This window comes from Cricetulus griseus (assembly GCF_003668045.3).
Source record: "Cricetulus griseus strain 17A/GY chromosome 1 unlocalized genomic scaffold, alternate assembly CriGri-PICRH-1.0 chr1_0, whole genome shotgun sequence".
In the NCBI taxonomy this organism is placed as follows: domain Eukaryota; kingdom Metazoa; phylum Chordata; class Mammalia; order Rodentia; family Cricetidae; genus Cricetulus; species Cricetulus griseus.
The window spans coordinates 113,850,189-113,868,969 of NW_023276806.1; the positions used below are offsets into that span (position 1 = coordinate 113,850,189).

Below are 18,781 nucleotides of genomic sequence, written 5' to 3' on the forward strand. Positions count from 1 at the left end.
GGCTTTATCCCAGGGATGCAAGGATGGTTCAACATATGAAAATCCATCAATGTAATCCACCATATAAACAGACTGAGGGAAAAAAAACCACATGATCATCTCACTAGATGCCAAAAAAGCCTTTGACGAAATCCAACACCCCTTCATGATAAAGGTCTTGGAGAAATCAGGGATAACAGGAACATACCTCAACATAATAAAAGCAATCTACAGCAAGCCGACAGCCAACATCAAATTAAATGGAGAGAAACTCAATGCAATTCCTCTAAAATCAGGAACAAGACAAGGCTGTCCACTCTCTCCTTACCTCTTTAATATTGTCCTTGAAGTTCTAGCTAGAGCAATAAGACAAAAGGAGATCAAGGGAAAAGAAATCAGAAAGGAAGAAGTCAAACTCTCACTATTTGCAGATGATATGATAGTCTACGTAAGTGACCCGAAAAACTCTACCAGGGAACTCCTACAGCTGATAAACACCTTCAACAAAGTGGCAGGATACAAGATTAACTCAAAAAAATCTGTAGCCCTACTATATACAGATGACACATTGGTAGAGAAAGAAATCAGAGAAACATCACACTTTACAATTGCCACAAACAACATAAAATACCTTGGGGTAGCACTAACCAAAAAAGTGAAAGACCTGTATGGTAAGAATTTTGAGTCTCTAAAGAAAGAAATTAAAGAAGATACTAGAAAATGGAAGGATCTCCCATGTTCTTGGATAGGTAGGATCAACATAGTAAAAATGGCAATCTTGCCAAAAGCAATCTACAGATTCAATGCAATCCCCATCAAAAATCCCAGCACAATTTTTCACAGACCTTGATAGAACAATTCTCAACTTTATATGGAGAAACAAAAGACCCAGGATAGCCAAAACAACCCTGCACAATAAAGGAACTTCTGGTGGCATCACCATCCCTGACTTCAAGCTCTATTACAGAGCTATAGTCCTAAAAGCATTTACTTAATCACAACATATTTTAGGACTATCAGTTTCCAACACCAACTAAAATGTTTTATGTGGACCTTTGAAATCCTAGCAGATGAGAATTTTAAACATTAGAATTTAACAGGATATGATCTGAAAGCCTCTTCCATGAAGACTAACTTCCATAGTATTGGAAAGTGCTATACAAGCTGCCAACAGAGGGAAGCAACCAGTAGTCCCATCCAGCTGTGATGCCTATTAACCACAAAATGACTAGCATGGTAAAATATTCCTAAAACTGTATCTTTATCAGTGCTAAATCCATATCTATATAAGTGGCAATCATATCTTGGCAGTAACCAACATCTTTCTACAAGGCCCACTCAACAGGAGGGAAATCTTGTCTGGTACTGGAAACCTAGCCAGCTAGCTATCCACGGCTAGAGAGATCATGGAACTTAGCAGAAAATTTAATACCATCACTTTCCTAAACCAGTATTAATTCCTAACTGTATCCTAAATTCTTTTCTTTATATCTATAAATAATTGTAGCTCTCACCCACCATCAAGGAAGTGTCTCTTCACTGCAGAAAGCCACAGCTAGTCAAAATGCAGAGACATAACTGTGGGGTATCTATAACACAGTTGTAAACCTAAGACTCAGGAAATAGCATAGAAGAGGGGGCAGAAAGGTTGTAAGAGCCAAAGAACCAGGATATCAGCTGTGAGATTGTGACAGGGAAGCATGACTCAGGATACCTCAATAGTATGAATGCCTAAACAAGATCAGAACAAGGAAAAACAACAACAAACATACAAGGAGGAAATCTCAAAGGCTCAATGGCCTTACACCTAGACAAATGCAGGTAACTAAGGAAAGCTAAGAGCAGTAATATCAGTCTTCCCCCAAGGGTCAGCCCTAAAATCATAAATATATAAGCAACATTAAATGGACTCAACAGTTGTGCTTATACATGTAAAAGTAACAAAGAAAAATAGGTTGTAAATCTAACAGGAAGTAAAGATTGGGAGTGGAACATGAGAGGAGTTGGGGGAGAGGAATGGAAAGGGGGAAATGACTAAAATTCTATTTTAAACACAAAAATTAGACTTTAAAAAATTAGACTATTTTAGAAGCTATAAAACATCCAAAATATAGATGAGAACTGGGGCACTGCACAACTGATCTACTAGCATTGTAGTCAGAAGTTTCTGTCCCACCTGGTTCCACAGCCATTTAGCCCCAAATAAACGGATAGAGACTTTCATAATTATAAACTGATCATCATATACACAGAAATAATGTGATGGCAGAAAGAAAAGGAGAGGGAAAAAGGACTGTTGAACTAAGGTGACAGTTTAGGAAAGATGAAATCAGTATTCAAGGAAAAATATTAGTGTTGCAGAATATTATTTTGAGATGTGTTACACTTGTTTATGTTGTAGAACACATGTTTAATGATGCAAAGATGTGTTGCATTCTCTTATGTTGCATTTGTTTAACTTTGTGAAGCTGTGTTACTGTGCCTGTATAAAACACCTGATAGTCTGTCTAATAAAGGGTTGAATGGCCAATAGCAGTAGCGAGGAAGGAGAAATGACAGGTGGGGCTAGCAGGCAGAGAGAATAAATAGGAGAAATCTGGGAGAGGGAAAATCAAGGAACAAGAAAAAGAGAAGAGGAAAAATACAGGGGCCAGCCACCCAGATACACAGCCAGTCATGGAGTAAGAGGGAAAGTAAGATTACGGAAGTAACAGAAAGATAAAGGCACAGAGGCAAAAGGTAAAGGGGATACTTTAAGAAAAGCTGTCTAGAAACCAGCGAAGCTAAAGACAGGCATTTATTCATAAGTCAGAATAAGGCTCTGGGTGTATTTATTTGGGAGCTGGGTGGCAGGCCCCCAAAGAATAAAGAGTCCAAAGACTATAAAAACAACCAACAACACATTAGTGCCTTTGGAAGGTAAGGAAAGAGCATACAAAGGTATTTCTTGTAAAACCCTACAAACAAAAGTCAGGGTCTAAGTAAGAACTTTACATGAAGTCTCTCTGATTAATATCCTCAATAAGTATATGGTTTAATAGTGAGTCAATAATACATTTGGCTCTGACATTTCAATTAAAATACATTTTAAATGTTCAGGTCTTCAGTTACACCAGCCCTATTTCCAACAGTCCTATGTGCTCTCTTACTGAACACTGCAAACACATTTCTATCACAAAAGAAAAAATAATTTGGCAGCAATGCTCTATAATCCTCTGCTTTAATAAACAAGACCTCTTCAAAAAGCAAAGGAAAAAACAAGTAAGAATGAAGACTTACCTACATTAAAAGATTTGTATTTTAAAAAAATATTTATATTTTAAAAAATGAAACAAGTAAGCTTTAAAGTCACATGGAACAATTTGGGGAAAATTATTCAATTTCCAAGCACTAGAATCAAAGACTTGTGATAATATAAATACGGTACTTTGTAAATAAATAGTTATTCACATAGGCTGTTGCAAAGAGTAAATGACATAATATGAGGAGAAACAGGTTCAGTAGATGGCCATCTAGTACAGTTGCAGCTGAAGACAATGGTCAACTGGTACCAACCAGCAGCCTCTTTTCTTTCACACACCATGTTGAGTGAGATAAATCTATCAACCTTCAGTTTCATGGCTTTTTAAAAGTATAAATATACATTGCACACATTCAGTAAATCATTTTTAAAACGTTACATATCTACCATTTTATTTTAGTTATTTGAGACAGAGTATCCCAAGCAGACTTCAATCTTGCTACGTAGCTAAAGATGACCTTGAATTTAAGAGTGCTGAAATTACAGGCATACATCATAATATTCAGTTTATGTGGTATTGGGGATTGAACTCAGGGCTTTGTACATGATATGTAATCATTCTACCAAATGAGCTACAAATATATCCCCCACTCCACATCTATAGTGTAATAATAAAATTGTTTATGCTTACCTTGGATGAAATGATCCGATTATCTATAAATTTCTGAGGTGTATATAGGCCATTCTGAGGGAATCTGTTGGCTATGTAAATAGTTCTTGTGTCACTTTGATGTGGTGGGTCAAAACCCTAAGACCAAACAACAGAAAAAAATACTAGTCAACAGACTAGCTGGTATAATATTTTACCATTGGTTTTAAATAACTGATCAGATTATACATATTATTGGCCTTAAACTACACATAGGCTGAATCCATTTAATTAGAACAGTTAAGCCACCAATGCTTTTCTTCAAAGGTGAGTAGGTATATTACCTTCATAAATAAATTAACTAAGTCACACCTTCAACAATGAAAAATAGTTCACACTCCCAAATATGCTAGAAGGAAAAAAATCATATGAGAGCTACAGATGCTTGCATTACTGCATCCTTTGCTTTTCATTCCTGTGAATACCTTGCTTTCCCTGTGATGGATTCTTACTGAGAGAAATAGATATATGTCTAACTAATGTGACTACCATGCCTGATAGAAGTTTTATGCATATTTTTAACCTCTTCTATATCCAGTTCAACTTAGTTTCAAACAGTTTTACTTTCAAAAGACTAAGATTCATGTGATGGATTTCTTTGAACCATTAATAGGTACAACTTCCTGAAATATAGATAGAAATATGTTTATAATATTCCTGGAGGGAAATATACTCTGCTTCAAATTCAGAAGACCATCTGTGTTGGTTAGTGTTTTGTTGACTTGGCACAAGCTAGAGATAACTGGAAGGACAGAAACTCAACTAAGAAAATGCCTCTCTCAGATTGACCTGTAGGTAAATCATTTTCTTGATAAATGATTGATGAGCCTGGGTGAGAAAGACATGGAGAGCAAGCCACAGGGAGTAAACCAGTAAGCATTGTTCTACCATGGCTTCTGACTCAGTTCCTGCCTCCAGCTTCCTGCCACGACTTCCCTTCATGAATGATGGACTATACACTGTAAGATGAAATAAACCCTTTCCAAGTTGCTTTTGGTAATGGTGTTTATCACAGTAGTAGAAAGCAAATCAGGATACCATCTTTCCAGACACAGTAGTAAAAATAATCTCAGCATAGTGTCTTAGTTACTTTTCTATAGTTGTGATAAGACAGTGTGACCAAGGAAAGCAATGTATAAAATAAAGTATTTAATTTGGAGCTTGCAGGTTTAGAGAGTTAAACCCATGATGGCAGAGCAAAAACATGGTGGCAGGAAAAGCTGAGAGCTTGTTCTGTAATTGGAGGCAGAAAGTGAGAGAAAGCTAACTGGGAATGAAGTGGGTCTTTTACAGTTCAAAGTTGGGCCCCCAGTAACACACCTCCTCCTCCTAGGCCACCTACAAACAGTTCCACCAAATGGGAAACAAGACATTAATTAACATTGGCAAGTAACTAGTGCATCAGCTCCCTTTAAGTCTGCATTAAAGAACTTAAAGTTTGGGTGGGTAGGAAGGGGAAGATGTTCCAGAACAATGGTTCTCAACTTGGGGGCCACAATCCCTTTGGGGTTTAACAACCATTTTACAGGAGTCACCTAAGACCATTGGAAAACACAGATATTTACATTACTATTCATAACAGTAGCAGAAATGTAGTTATGAAGTAGCAGGGAAAGTAATTTTATGGTTCGAGTAATCACAACATGAGGAACTATAGTAAAGGGTTGTAGCATTAGGAAGTGGTTCCAGGACATCCAGGGCTACACGGAGAAACCCTGTCTTGAAAACGAACAAACAAAAAAAGGACACAAGCATACTCAAATAACTATAGACATAGGTAGAAAAACAAAACCATACAGTTTATAGATATAAATTTTTAAAAAGTTATTTGAAATTTACTTTTTACTTTGTGTTTTCCCCTGAGGGAGGGTGTCAGCATGCCATGGTATGCATGTGGAGGTCAGTGAACAATTTTGACAACTAGTTCTCACCTTCTACCACAAAGGTTAGGTATCAGGGATAGAACTCAAGACTGTCAGGGTTGGTGGCAGATGCCTACCTGCTGAGCCATCTTGCAGGCCCAGTTGTTAAGTCTTTGAAGGAAAGAATATAAGTGTAAGACACTCAGGACTGGAAAGATAACTTAATGGGTAAAAGTGTTAGCCATCCAAGCCTAACCACTCAGTTTCGTCCTAGGAATCTACATAATGAAGCCAAATGCAGTGGTGTACATCTTTAAGACCAGTATACTTAAAGCTAGTCTGAAGTGCAGCCACAGAAGCAACAAGGTGGGAAGTGAGAACTAACTCCTAAGAACTGCCCTCTGATCTCTACACACATCCTTACACTCACCTCTCTCTCACACATAAAATTAAAGTAGTAAGAAAATAAATTTTAATGCAAAGTCAATCAAAATCCTTGATCCCCCTGCCCGCCAGAGAATTTTTTAAAAATGCATATATGTCATAAATGGAAGAATAAGGGTCCGATGTAAATCTGAAAAAAAGAAACCAAAATGTGTGGAAGGATGATGGATTACTGGTACACCAATAGATGAGTGAACTAGGAAAACAAAAAGAACACATAGAGGAAATTAAGAATGTCATTCATAACAGAAAAGGCAAACACATGTTAGACATCAAAGATAACTTATCTAATAAACTGAGAGAGGAAACAATTAACTTTCCAATGGGAAAACACAAATTACCGTATTCCTTATACAAAAATCAATCCCAGGTATATTGAATCTGAATACTGAAAAGCTATATTTTAAGAAACTTGAAGAAAACAATAATAAAACAACTCTCTGATTTTAATAGAGGAAAGAAATTGTTAGGTAACAATGTAGAAATCAAATTTTCTACAAAGAAACTTAAAATTTCTGTATCAGAAAAACAAAATTAAATAGAGGGCAAAGAATGGAAGATGATATTTATGGCACATATAATGAAGAAGTTGCATCCACTATACAAAAGAACAAAAAAAAAAAAAGGAACTACTTATGATGTTAATGAAAGCTGGAGTTACAAATAGTTGTGAGCCACCCAATGTGGGTGCTGATGACCAAACACTTTGGGCCTCCACATGAGCAGTAAGCGGTTTTACTGGCTATTTCTCTGGGCCCCTGGTGTTAACCTTTACTGTCAATTAATGGGATTTAGAATTACGATAAAAATCATCTCTGGCCATGCCTACAAAGGACTGTCTAGACTGGGTTAACTGATGTGAGAAGCCCATCCTTAATGTGGGCAGCACCATTCCTAGACTGGGGTTCTGGATTGAGTAAAAGGAGAATGGGAGCAGTCTTCTGTTTCCTAAACGCAGATAGGACCAGCTGCCTCAAGCTCCTATCACTATGACTGTGCTGCCGTGACCAAACAAACCCTTCCTTCCTTAAGTTGCTTTGCTTAAGTATTCTATCACACCAACAAGTAACTAATACATTATTCTTCAGAAAAATGGGAAATTTATCCATATGAATGAAATAGAGGTATTAACATTGCTCACCAACAATCAGAAGAATGCAAATGAGATTTTTTTCATACCCATCAGACTGGCAAAGTTCTTGTTTAATTAAGCATTTAGTGTGTGTGTGTATGTGTCTCTCTCTCTCTCTGTGTGTGTGTGTGTGTGTGTGTGTGTGTGTGTGTGTGTGTGTGTGTGTGTGTGCGCGCTTGCATGCTCAATGTGGGGGGGGGCTTTAATTCCAGTACTTAGGAGGCAGAAGCTGAGGCAGGTGGATCTCTGGAACTGCAGGTTAGTTTGGTTTATATAGCAAGCTCCAGCCAGAGCCACCTGTCTCCAAGGGTTAGGGGTGGGGGAGAAAGACAGCAAATTGCTAGCAAGGATATCAAGAAAGTGGAACATTTGTTCACCCCTGGTGGGAATGCAAAGTGGTATAGCCATTATGGAAATCAGCATGGAAGTTCCTCAAAATGCTGAAAATAAATCCACCATAATATCCAGTTACACCATTCTTAGGCGTATACCCAAAGACTGTGTATCTTGCTACAGAAATACTTGTTTAATCATGGCTGCTGTATTCACAATAGTCAGAAAATGGAAACAGCTTAGATGTCCATCAAATGATAAATAAATAATGAAAATGTGACACATTTATACAATAGAGCATTATTCAGTTGTTAAGACAACAAGACTATGAAAACTGCCAGTAAATGCAGGGGACTGAAAACAAACATGCATGGGGTAAAGGAAACCCAGATATATAAATACTGCATTTTTTTCCTCGTATGCTGATGCTAACTTTTAAGCTTTACATATGTATATTTCATTTGGAATACACATACAGGTTAGATAACTAGTAAGTGGACATGGGAGAGGAGAGGGGTCTTTTCAAGGAAGAAAAAATAGAATATAGTGCTATAAAGGGAGAAAGGGGGAAATGGAACAGGAAAAATGAAATGGTTTGAGGGATGGAAGGACAGGGTACAAGAGGGAATATGGGGAGGTGTAACTGACACTGGAGACCTTTTGGAAAAAGTCACATAGAAACGTACTATTGTGGAAGCTTCCAGTTTAAACTGAGGTACTCTATAGTGAGAGGACAATATCTCAACTAGATAACATCCATAACTAAATAAAGCTCCCAGTACCAGGAATGGGTTACCTCTTTTTGAGTTGTTTGCCAATAGGGTCACTGACCCCCCCTTCCCACAATTACAGGCTATTGCCAATGCTATCAATTACTCTCAAGAACTTGACAGTAAAACCCTACTGCTAAAAAAACCAAACTTGAGTTATAGGGCATACAGACATTCAGCTATCAGTCAACTGGAAACTTCATCTCTACTGGCTAGAGTTCACATAGTGCTGCACACTACAAGAAATTCAAAGTAATCAGCAGTCCCACTCAGCTAAGATCACTGAGAACTAGAATCACAACCTGCAGGGCAAGATATGCCAACTGGAGCCAACAGTAGTGAATGTTAAGAGAGTAACTGACTGAATTAGCTTTAAGGCCTGCTCCATGAGATATGTGACACCATTAATGAGGCCAAGAACCTGTGGCTAGCTAGATCATGAGCTGTAGGGAAAAACCTACTCCTAACCTGCTAAATGGACATGCCAATAAACGACTCTTAATGACTTTTTGCTATGGGTATAGCAAAAAGGGTATAGATGGGTATATATCACTGTCCTCCCCATCCCTCATCAGAGGAACTTCTTGCAATATACATCAATTAGCACAGAGACCCACAACTGGTCAACATGTGGAGATAAAAGACTTCAGAGAGCTCAGCCCTGATTGGACGTTTACATAAAACCTTTCCCCTCATGGCTCAGGGATCTAAGTAGAAAAGGTTGGACAGATTTTAAGAACAAGAGGTGGTAGATGACTTTAAATAAACTGTTTCAGACACAACAAGGCAGATACACATACAAATCATAGCGATTGCGAATATATATACAAGACCAGCAGGAGACCATAATCTCAGAATGGAGGAGGTGAGATATGAACGAAATCACCTTAGCTAAAGAGCCATCATTTGATTGCTGCCAGGGGAGGGAAAATAGGTTTGCTTCGATGGTGTTACACCTGGTGTACTGACCTTACTCTGGGGAAGACCTTACACCAAGGAGTAATCAGCCAACACAAATTGCCTTCATGTGTTTTTTTAAGAGAAAGAGGAAAGGAAGGAGAAGGAAGGGAGGGAGAGAGCGGGATAGCAGATGGAGAGAGGCAGAGCAAGGGAGAACAAGGGAGAGAAGTGGAGGGAGAAAGTATGAATGAATGAATTGAAAGATGGTGGGTGGGGAGGTAAGGATCTGGGAGGAGTTGAGGAAATGAATTTGAGCAAAATATATGAAATTCTCAAAAGAATTAATAAAAAACATTGTTAGAAAAAGAAAGTAGATGGGACGTGAGAAGTGATCTAGAGAACAGGATAGAACACAGACCAACAAGAAGGCAAGCAGAGCCCTGGGGCGGTTGCAAACAGAGGAATTAATGATATGTCTAAAGTGTAAGATTGTTCTGGCTGCTAACTGACAAACAGACTGCAGGGATGGGAGGAAAGCAAAGCAAACCAGGAAGCATTGCATCAGTCCAGGAAAGAGGCAAGACTGCTTTAGCCTAAGGAGGGGAAGAGGAGGGAGAGAACGGGTTTGGGTCATCATTTGTAGCAAGGAAAACAGAAGCATGATTTGCTCCCTCAAAATTAAAAGTGCACATATTCTTTTCATCTTTCATGTCACATGTATTTTATTTAAGTTGCAAATAAAATCTGCACATGTTTAGGATATACAATATGACACTCTGAAGCGAAATATTCTTAAGGTTCATTTGATCTCTATGATTTCCTTTCCTTAGACACTAACACAAGAAAAAGGCAGTATTCTTTTTAGGAACTGCTTTCTAAAATTTGAGTAGGAGGAAAGAAAGGAAAATGGAAATACTTGGACTATTACAGAAGTCACACTTATATACTTAAAGTATTTATCTTTGGAGACAGAGACTTAATTATGGGGAAATTATATAATGTCTAAGGTTTGCTTTAAAATTAGTCAGGAGGTAGAGATATTATGAGAGGTGATCCAGTAAAACTGACTTGAGCTAATTGTCAAATTGACTAAAGGGTAAATGGGGGCTCATTATATCATTTTCTATACTTTTTATCTATGCTTGAAATTTCCCCTAATATAGAGCACAAGAAACATATCATGAATATTGGCTTCATAGAAGCATTAACTGCATATGCAGTGTATATATACATATAACATCTGTTTTTGTTCCTAATTATTGTAAAATGTAGGAGAATGACTCAATTAATGGTACTATGTACATTATCCTATTTATTCCTTTGTTGGTGGTATTCTACTTCTAAATGAAATGTGAAAATATTAATATCCTTAGTGAATTTGGCATGTGATCTAAATTTTTCAGGTGTAAAGACAAATCACAACTTAGGATTTTCTGCAGAGGCTAACTCTTACTGTTAACTCAGACAGAATGTGGTACTACTGTGGTCCATAGGTACTACAACCAACTGAAAAAGTAAGCTGGGCATGGTGATACATATCTGAAATCCCAGGATTTTCGAGGTTGAAGTAGGAAGATAGTGAGTTTCAGACCAGCCTAGGCAACACAAGAAAGATGTTGTCTCAAAAACAAAAATATCCACTAAAACAAACAAACAAACAAATGGTATCTCTGCTGCATATAGTCTCTCATTTTTCTTTTTATGTTTTCAATACAAGACCTTATTATATAATCCTGAAATTTTTTTATATAAGCCTGGAACTCTCAATTCTCCTGCCTCAACTTCCCAAATTCTGAAACTATAGACATGCCACACTTACAGCAGACTTTATTCTTGTTGTGTTGCTCCCTAAATAATTCAGTAAGACAACCATTTATACTACATTTGCACAGAAACTATAGAGATAATTTTAAGTGAGCTAGTCATCATAAAAAAACAACAGTATCCTAACTGTCTCTCTTAGGACAGTTCCCTCAGCCATTTCAAATGATCAGAAGAAAAAAAAAAAGAAAAGAAAGAAAAAAAAAGTTGCATGACTTATTCACAACACTGGGGAAAGCTTACTTGATCCATTATAACCAAATATATAGAAGAATTAAATATAAAAATTTACAATCCCCAAAACTAAAGTAAAAATAAGTCTTAATATTTCCCACAGAGATATCATAAATATGCATTTCTTATACTGAGTTTGATAAAGATATTCCAGGAGAAAAAAAAAGCAAAATAAAGAATGACATCTACAATGTACATGAACTAAATTTTTAAAACTTCAGCATTTTAAAAAATAAGACATTCCTTTTCATTATAGCTCTTTATTGTTGGGGAGTGGGCACATGCCACCATACAAATGTAAAAGCCAGAGGACAACTTTCAGAAGATAATTCTCCTTCTACCATGTGGATCCCAGAGATCACACAGAGCTCATCAGGCTTGGTGACAAGTACCTTTTCCTACTAAGTCATCTTACTGTCACAGAAACAGATAAAATTGAGATATGTCACATTTTTCTTCTGGTTTTAAAATCCATTATGTTTTAGAGTTACGAAAATTTCAACCTGAACCAGCCACATTTCAAGTATATTAGACAGAACTGTTACGAAGGATAAACCTTTTTAAAATTTTATTCAATTAAAGAACATTTGGCAGTTAGGTACAGTGCAGGGAAAATGAAGATAGCAGAGGGAAGCTTAATTGTGTTTACAGACTAAAGGTATAGAGAAAGAACACATACTCTCATGATAATTGACCGGGAGTATAAAGACTATGACAGAAGAACAGTATCAAAACAAGTGAACTACTTAATTTGGGAAAAAGGGACTTCACCTTCTGTGACAGCAGAAAAAAGGGAAAAAATTAAGCACAGATACAAGCAATACATACAGATACATACAATGTGGAGAAGCATTTGATAATAAAATTGATGGACTTTTGGCTAATTTGCAATTTCTCAGTGAAGCAGAAGACAGTCTTCAGCCTCCTTTCACTATCACCAGCACAAATCTGAATGGACATTTATGAACCATTTAAGAACTGCACCCTCCTCCTAGCTCACAATCTTCCTTCTTCCACCTCCCAGACGCTGGGATTACAGTCCTGCATCACCAGCTAAAGAAACACCTGCCTGCTAGGTTGTGCTTGTGTGTAGTTAACAGTCATTTTCTATGTTCTTCTGGGTTGGCCAGACTTAAATCTTATCATTATATTGTGATATACATATATATCACTATATATAAAACACAGAAATAATCCTCATCTATTCATAAAACATACTCAAGACTAACTCTATGCCCAATGTAGGGTGCTCATGAATAAAAGCCTCATCACTTTCACATGAATCACCAGGATTTAGCATATACCTATACAAAGTAAGTTCTATGAAAATATGGTATTGTGTTGTCCTGTAAAGAAACCTTGTATATCATCTAAATATATTTGTTGGCAAGGACTTTTGTTTAACAATCGGCACTGTACAAATAATGGTGCATGTGGTGAGCAACTACCACTAACATGTGTAAAGCTGTGGATTTGACTAATAGCAATGGCAAGATAATTAATAATAATAATAATACAACAGGCACCTAGTGGTCCTATGCTATTATAACTGAGATGTTGTTAATGATATAATAATGAGCTCATAGAGTATGCTACTGAAAAGAGGTACACTATAAATGCAGAGAACACCAGAAAGATACAATAACTTTTAACATAAAAAATTGAACATTGTGTGTGAAATAAAAACAAAAAAGCATATTCCACGTTTTCACTATTTTTTTCTTCCATTTTAAAATTTAAATTAGAAGCAAGATTGTTTTACATGTCAATCCCAGTTCCCTCTCCCTCCCCTCCTCCCCTGCCCCCCACCAACACCCTACCTATCCCATACCCTTTCTGTTCCTCAAGGAGAGTGAGGCCTTCCATGGGGGAATCTTCAAAGTCTGTCATATTCTTTGGGATAGGGCCTAGACCTTCCCCCATCTGCCTAGGCTGAGGGAGTATCCTTCTATGTGGAATGGGCTCCCAAAGTACATTCGAATCTATGCTAGGGATAAGTACTCATCTACTACAAGAGGCTCCATAGATTTCTGAGGCCTCCTCACTGACACCCACATTCATGGGGTCTGGATCTGTCCCATGCTGGTTCCCCAGCTATCAGTCTGGGGACCAATAACTCCCCCTTATTCAGGTCAGCTGTTTCTTGTTTTCACTATTTTCATAAAGGGAAAATACCAGTTTTTGTCATGATTTTCATCATGCCAGGCAGCAAAAATATTTCATAGTAATAAGATATCAATCACTTTTCAATTGCAAATAAATAAATAGAACACAGAAGTGTCTTTGTAATAAAATGACAGCATGGTAAGTGAGATGTCTCAGGAAGCAAATGAGAGTGTTATCAAGCCTGAGGACCTGAGTTAGATTCCTGGGACCCACAGGGTAGGAAATAAATGATTCCCACAAGTTGTACTGATTTACTTGCTTACACACTTTTACACACACACACACACACACACACACACACACACAAAAGCAGTAATAAAAAATTTAAAAAATAAAAAGTGTCTTCTTTTTGGTGGAAGTATTAGTTGAAAGTCGGGATTCATATAGTGTTCTGTAACTGCAAAACAACCTGTTCTGTAACTTATTGATTTACTCAAATTTTTCCACTTATCAATTTTACAATCAACCCAATGCTTGTGACTCAACCTAATGAACACGTATAGAATAACCTAAACTAAACTTTTTGAACTGAATTATTGGTGTAGCAACTAGAATGACCATTTATTACTGAGTCAGTATAATATACTGTCATTACTCTGCACACACCGTCCTTCATTTGTAATTTAAGTGATTACACAAACTTAGTCAGCAATACAAAGTCCTGCTCTGGCACAGGTCTTAAAGACCTGATTATCTTAAAAGTGAAACCAGTGACAGGCAGTTAAATATCAGTGATAGTATTTTTTTATGTGTGGCAACTTGTTCAACTTGTTTTGTTAAACAGTCGAGTAAGACAGCTGATTTATAAATGATCACATAGCGTCTCGTTCTTCCTTCAGTTGTGAACATTTAAAGCCATTTTCCCCAACATTACCAGATTTCTGTCTGGAAGATGGAATTTTATTCAGGCTAACTAACACAAGTACCTCACATTGAGATACAATGTCTTAACATACTGAAAAAAGCTTGAAGAGACAGACCCAGGTAACAATGATCTTCCTGCCACACAAAGCATCATCAGATAAACGGTGTTAAACCAAGCCTTCACACTATGTCTGGGAAATCAAAAGCACACCAGATTTGTAATAATTAACTTCCATACTGTACTACCGGCTTACCGAAAGAAAGCCAAGGCTGTCTAACAATGTGGATCAAATGACATCATTAGCTTGGATTCCCAATAAAGCTGGAATACTTCAATTTGCAACAGTTGCTAAAAATAAAGACCCATCATTTGTATGAGGGAGTGGCAGGCAGTTCTAGTTTTATGTATAAGACTGCTTTTTCTTAATGATGCCTACTGTAAAATAAACAAGAGGCTGACTGAAATACATACTTGTTAGTTTTTACATGAAAAGCTGTTTTACAGCAGGGGGAAAGAAAGAAGAAAGACTATTTTGGTCTCAAAACAGTTAAGTTTCTGCTTCTCTAAAATTTAGTACTGCCTTGAATCCTAATAAACAAAAACACTTCAATTGATACAGTTTCAAAATTAAAACAGTATATAGGTTAGCGTTCCTCGGACTGAAATGATGTCTGTTCTGTCACTGTTGCCTCAGCGTTGTATTTCCTAGGCTGCAGGTGCCAAGAGACATGAGAGGTTTTCATCTGTGAATAATTTCTGGGAAAGGTGACGCTTTTTAGACACATAAGTCACCCTGAGGTTTTCTCTTTCTTTCTCCAGGTAACCCAGTAATGTTCAAAAGTTAACCACTGGTTCCAAGCCCATGCGTTCTAACCGCCTGGAGGAGGGGTGACAGATTCACAGAGAAGTTGCAGAGGTGTGTGGTGAAGACCTTCCGGCGTTTCTTCCTCCTAGGCCCAGGGGCCGGCTTCCGCCAGGAGGCCGAGAAGGACCCAGACCTCCTCGGAACCTGCGTGAGCCTAGTTTGGGGTCCCGGAGAACCGCCTACCCTGCGGCCCGCGCCGCTGCCTCAGTTTCCTCGGGACCCGCGCCGTTTGCGACCCGCAGCGGCCGCAGGCAGCAGCGCATCCCCGCGCGGTGGGGAGCCCGGGCCCAGGGAGAGCCGCGCGCCCCCGCCGCGGCCTAGCCCGCGCCGCCCAGCCCCAGCCCCAGCCCTCACTTACCAGCTGCTGCCGGACCCAGCGCCACATGCCCCCGCCGTCGCCAACGCCGTCGTGGCCCGCCGGACGCGGGGCCCAGCGGCAGCAGGTGGAGGAGGACGCCGAGTCTGACCGGAGCAGGCGAGCCCCTCTGGCTGAAGTTCCGCTCGCCGCCGTCTCACTACCCAAGTCGGGTCCCCATCCCGCCACCCCGGCCCCGAGGTCCTATAGGCGCGGCCTGGCTGCCAACCGCTCTCGGCGCAGCTGAGCCTCCCGCTGCGCCGCGGCCACCTTCATCTCTGACCGTTGTCACCCGAAGCACCGCCGCCCCCACAGCGCCGCCCCGCCCTCGCCGCCATGGCCCCGCCCCCAAGTCCTGCGTCCCGCCTCGCCGCCATGGCTCCGCCCCCAAGCCTTTTGCCCCACCCTCACCTGCTGTGGACCCGCCCCCTACGCTGCCTCTCGGAGACCAGACTCTAGCTATTTCCGGAAAGGTTGTCTTCCCTCTTTCAGGTGCCTGGTAGGTGACGAAAGCCTGTTGGAGAGCACAGCCACACCCGCCCGCGCCGGGGGCCTTTTCTGAGTCCCTGTCAGCTGGCGGGCGGGGCTGCAGCAACTCCTTGCGGGCTCGGGAGTTAAGCAGGCAGTTCTCAGACTCTACTCTGTTGCTGATCTGTGTCCCCCGACACGCATCCCCACCTGATAATGTATGTGACCAGAAGGTTCGTCCCAAGAAACCATTAAATTGTCAAAGGCTTTCATTTATGGGATAAATATGATCGAAATAAATTGTATAAAATTCACAAAGAATTGGTGAAAATATTTTTTTTAATTGTCAAAGACACATAACTCAGCGAGTGACCACAACTGGCTAATGCTGGGGACTGGTTGAGATTTCTCTGTATGAGAGTTCAGCCAGCACCTTGGTTTCTGGTGGTATTGCTGAGATCCTGCCCCGCTAGCTAAATTGGAAAGGTTAAGAGAAAAGCTTTCTATAGAAAATTAATTTCCCCTAATCGCCAAACATGCAATGAAAACGACCTGATCTAGCTAAAAAAAAAAAAAAGGGGGGGTGTGGATAACTGGTAGGAAGGAACATAAAAGCAACTAGAACAAGTTTATACTGTTCAAAAGCAGCTCACGCCTTCTGTTGATGTGTCTACACGATGTGCTCTCTTTTTTATAAATTTTTTATTAGTTCAAATTAGGAGCAAACTTGTTTCACATGTCAATCCCTTCTCTCCCTCCCTCCCCTCACCCCTATCCCTCCTCCCCCACCCTCGACCTACCCCCCACCCCATCCACCCTCCACTCCCAGGCAGGGTGTGCTCTATTTTTTCCTGAATCAAAACACTTCACCATCAGACGTTTGTAATTTGAAGAGTAACATTGAATAAAACCCTTAATCTAAGCTACCATTACTAGATAATCAGTCTTTTCGTTTCAGTAGGCATGCTTTATACAATCCAAATTGCCATTAGAATCTTTCTTCCTGATATATATGGCCTATAAAATCAGCAGTGGAATTTTTACATTATAAATTATCCAACTTCAGAATATAGATACTTAAAGAGAAAAAGGAATCTTATTTTTGTTCTTATGACTGACCCTTACTTTGTAACAGCAGCATGAAGTTACGGGTGTATTCATTAAAGAGAACAAAGTGATACTTCCTAAGAGAGTGTCAGAGCCGACTGCATCAAGCTCTACTTGAATACTGATAGATCTATCAATTCTTTGACGTACACATTATCACAGTTGTGTGGATGGAGAAATGGACCTCAGGTTAAATAATTTGGCAAAGCTGTGATTCAGATAATGAACCATCAGGCAACAGAACAAGTGTTTTTAAGCTACATCCCCAAAGAAGCTGATTTCCTGTATTTCATTTCCAAAAGATCTGGCTACAAATTATGCCTGGAAATTTGTATTTATATGCCACCAAAATTTGTCAAAATAACCTGTGAAACAGCAAACTAGATGATGCTTTATGTATCATTATTGAATTGGATTCCAAATATCTAAAGGTGGAAGTGGCCAGAAGGTGGGGAATAAGAAAGGAGTTGATGCTAGGTGTTATGAGGCAAAACGGAGAATTTCATCCTGTTGCTAGTGACTGGGAAGGTTGAGGGGGGCACATGAGTTAAGAAGTAAGACACCAGTCAGACACCAGGTATAAAAAAAATGTTTGGAGATAGTAATATTCATTTACTCCATGACTATTTCTTCAGTGTCTCAGCATCAAATTGCTGTGTGAAAACTGTCTAAAACTATGAAAGGGCACAAAGCCCACTTTAGAGTGGCCTCCTCTGCTCTGGATGGAGTTTATAATCTAGTTGGAAAGAGAGCCACAGAGGCGAGTCGGTCAAGGAACATTAAATCCTTGAAGTATTACACTGATGATAGCCAACAATTTTGCAAAATTGATGTGAGCAATAGCATTTGGGGAAGATATTAGGAAAAACCTATAAAAATCATTTATTTATCTCTTATTCTAGGCAAATACTTTACCACTGGACCACATCTGAATTTAACCTGAATTTTAATTAGGAGGATAAAGAAGGGATAGACTTTGCAACCAGATGAACTGAAAATACTTGAGTGAAGAAAGCTCTATATGTATAAGACAGTGTAACTAATTCAGGGTAAAAATTGGGGCTGGATGAGTAAAGTGAAGCCTAGTATATAGAGCTTATGACTAATTGGTTTTTAAAAATGGATTTTGCTAAAATTCCTTCGCAGAAGATGTAAGCAATGTCTAACCTTCTGCTAAGAGCCTAGTAACCAAGACATGGTTACCTTAAAATTCACTCTAGGGACCAGTGAACTTATTGTGCTTCCTTACAGAGCACAAATAAGGGGTTACTTACAGGGGTGTAGGTACTCCTCCCACAACAAGACACACCTGAAAAGCCTTTCCCTAGTGGGGATGAGAGCTTCCCAGGTAGCCATATGGAGGGAGACTCCTCGATAGTCTTCCCTTGTCTCTATATTATCTAGCTATCCCAGAGTCCATGTGTAATTGAGATAGAGTTGTAGACAACAAGAAGAAGGGAGCAGCTGAATGCTCAGGACAAGGTCCTTCAGACCTCTCCAACCCTTCATAGGAAGTGGAAACAATCAACA

At 39.2% G+C, this 18,781-nt stretch overlaps 1 protein-coding gene across 1 annotated transcript in view; it reads right to left on the reverse strand.

The window, feature by feature from the left end:
• Window positions 1–15,978, reverse strand: part of Atp11b (ATPase phospholipid transporting 11B (putative)) — a 104,899-nt gene extending 88,921 nt beyond the window's left edge. The window contains exons 1-2 of the mRNA XM_027391992.2: window positions 15,680–15,978; window positions 3,912–4,028 (exon numbers count right to left, since the gene is read on the reverse strand). Of these exons, the coding sequence (XP_027247793.1) occupies window positions 3,912–4,028; window positions 15,680–15,706 (144 nt within the window). The 5' untranslated portion in view covers window positions 15,707–15,978. The remainder of the gene's footprint in view (window positions 1–3,911; window positions 4,029–15,679) is intronic.
• Window positions 15,979–18,781: the final 2,803 nt, after the last annotated feature.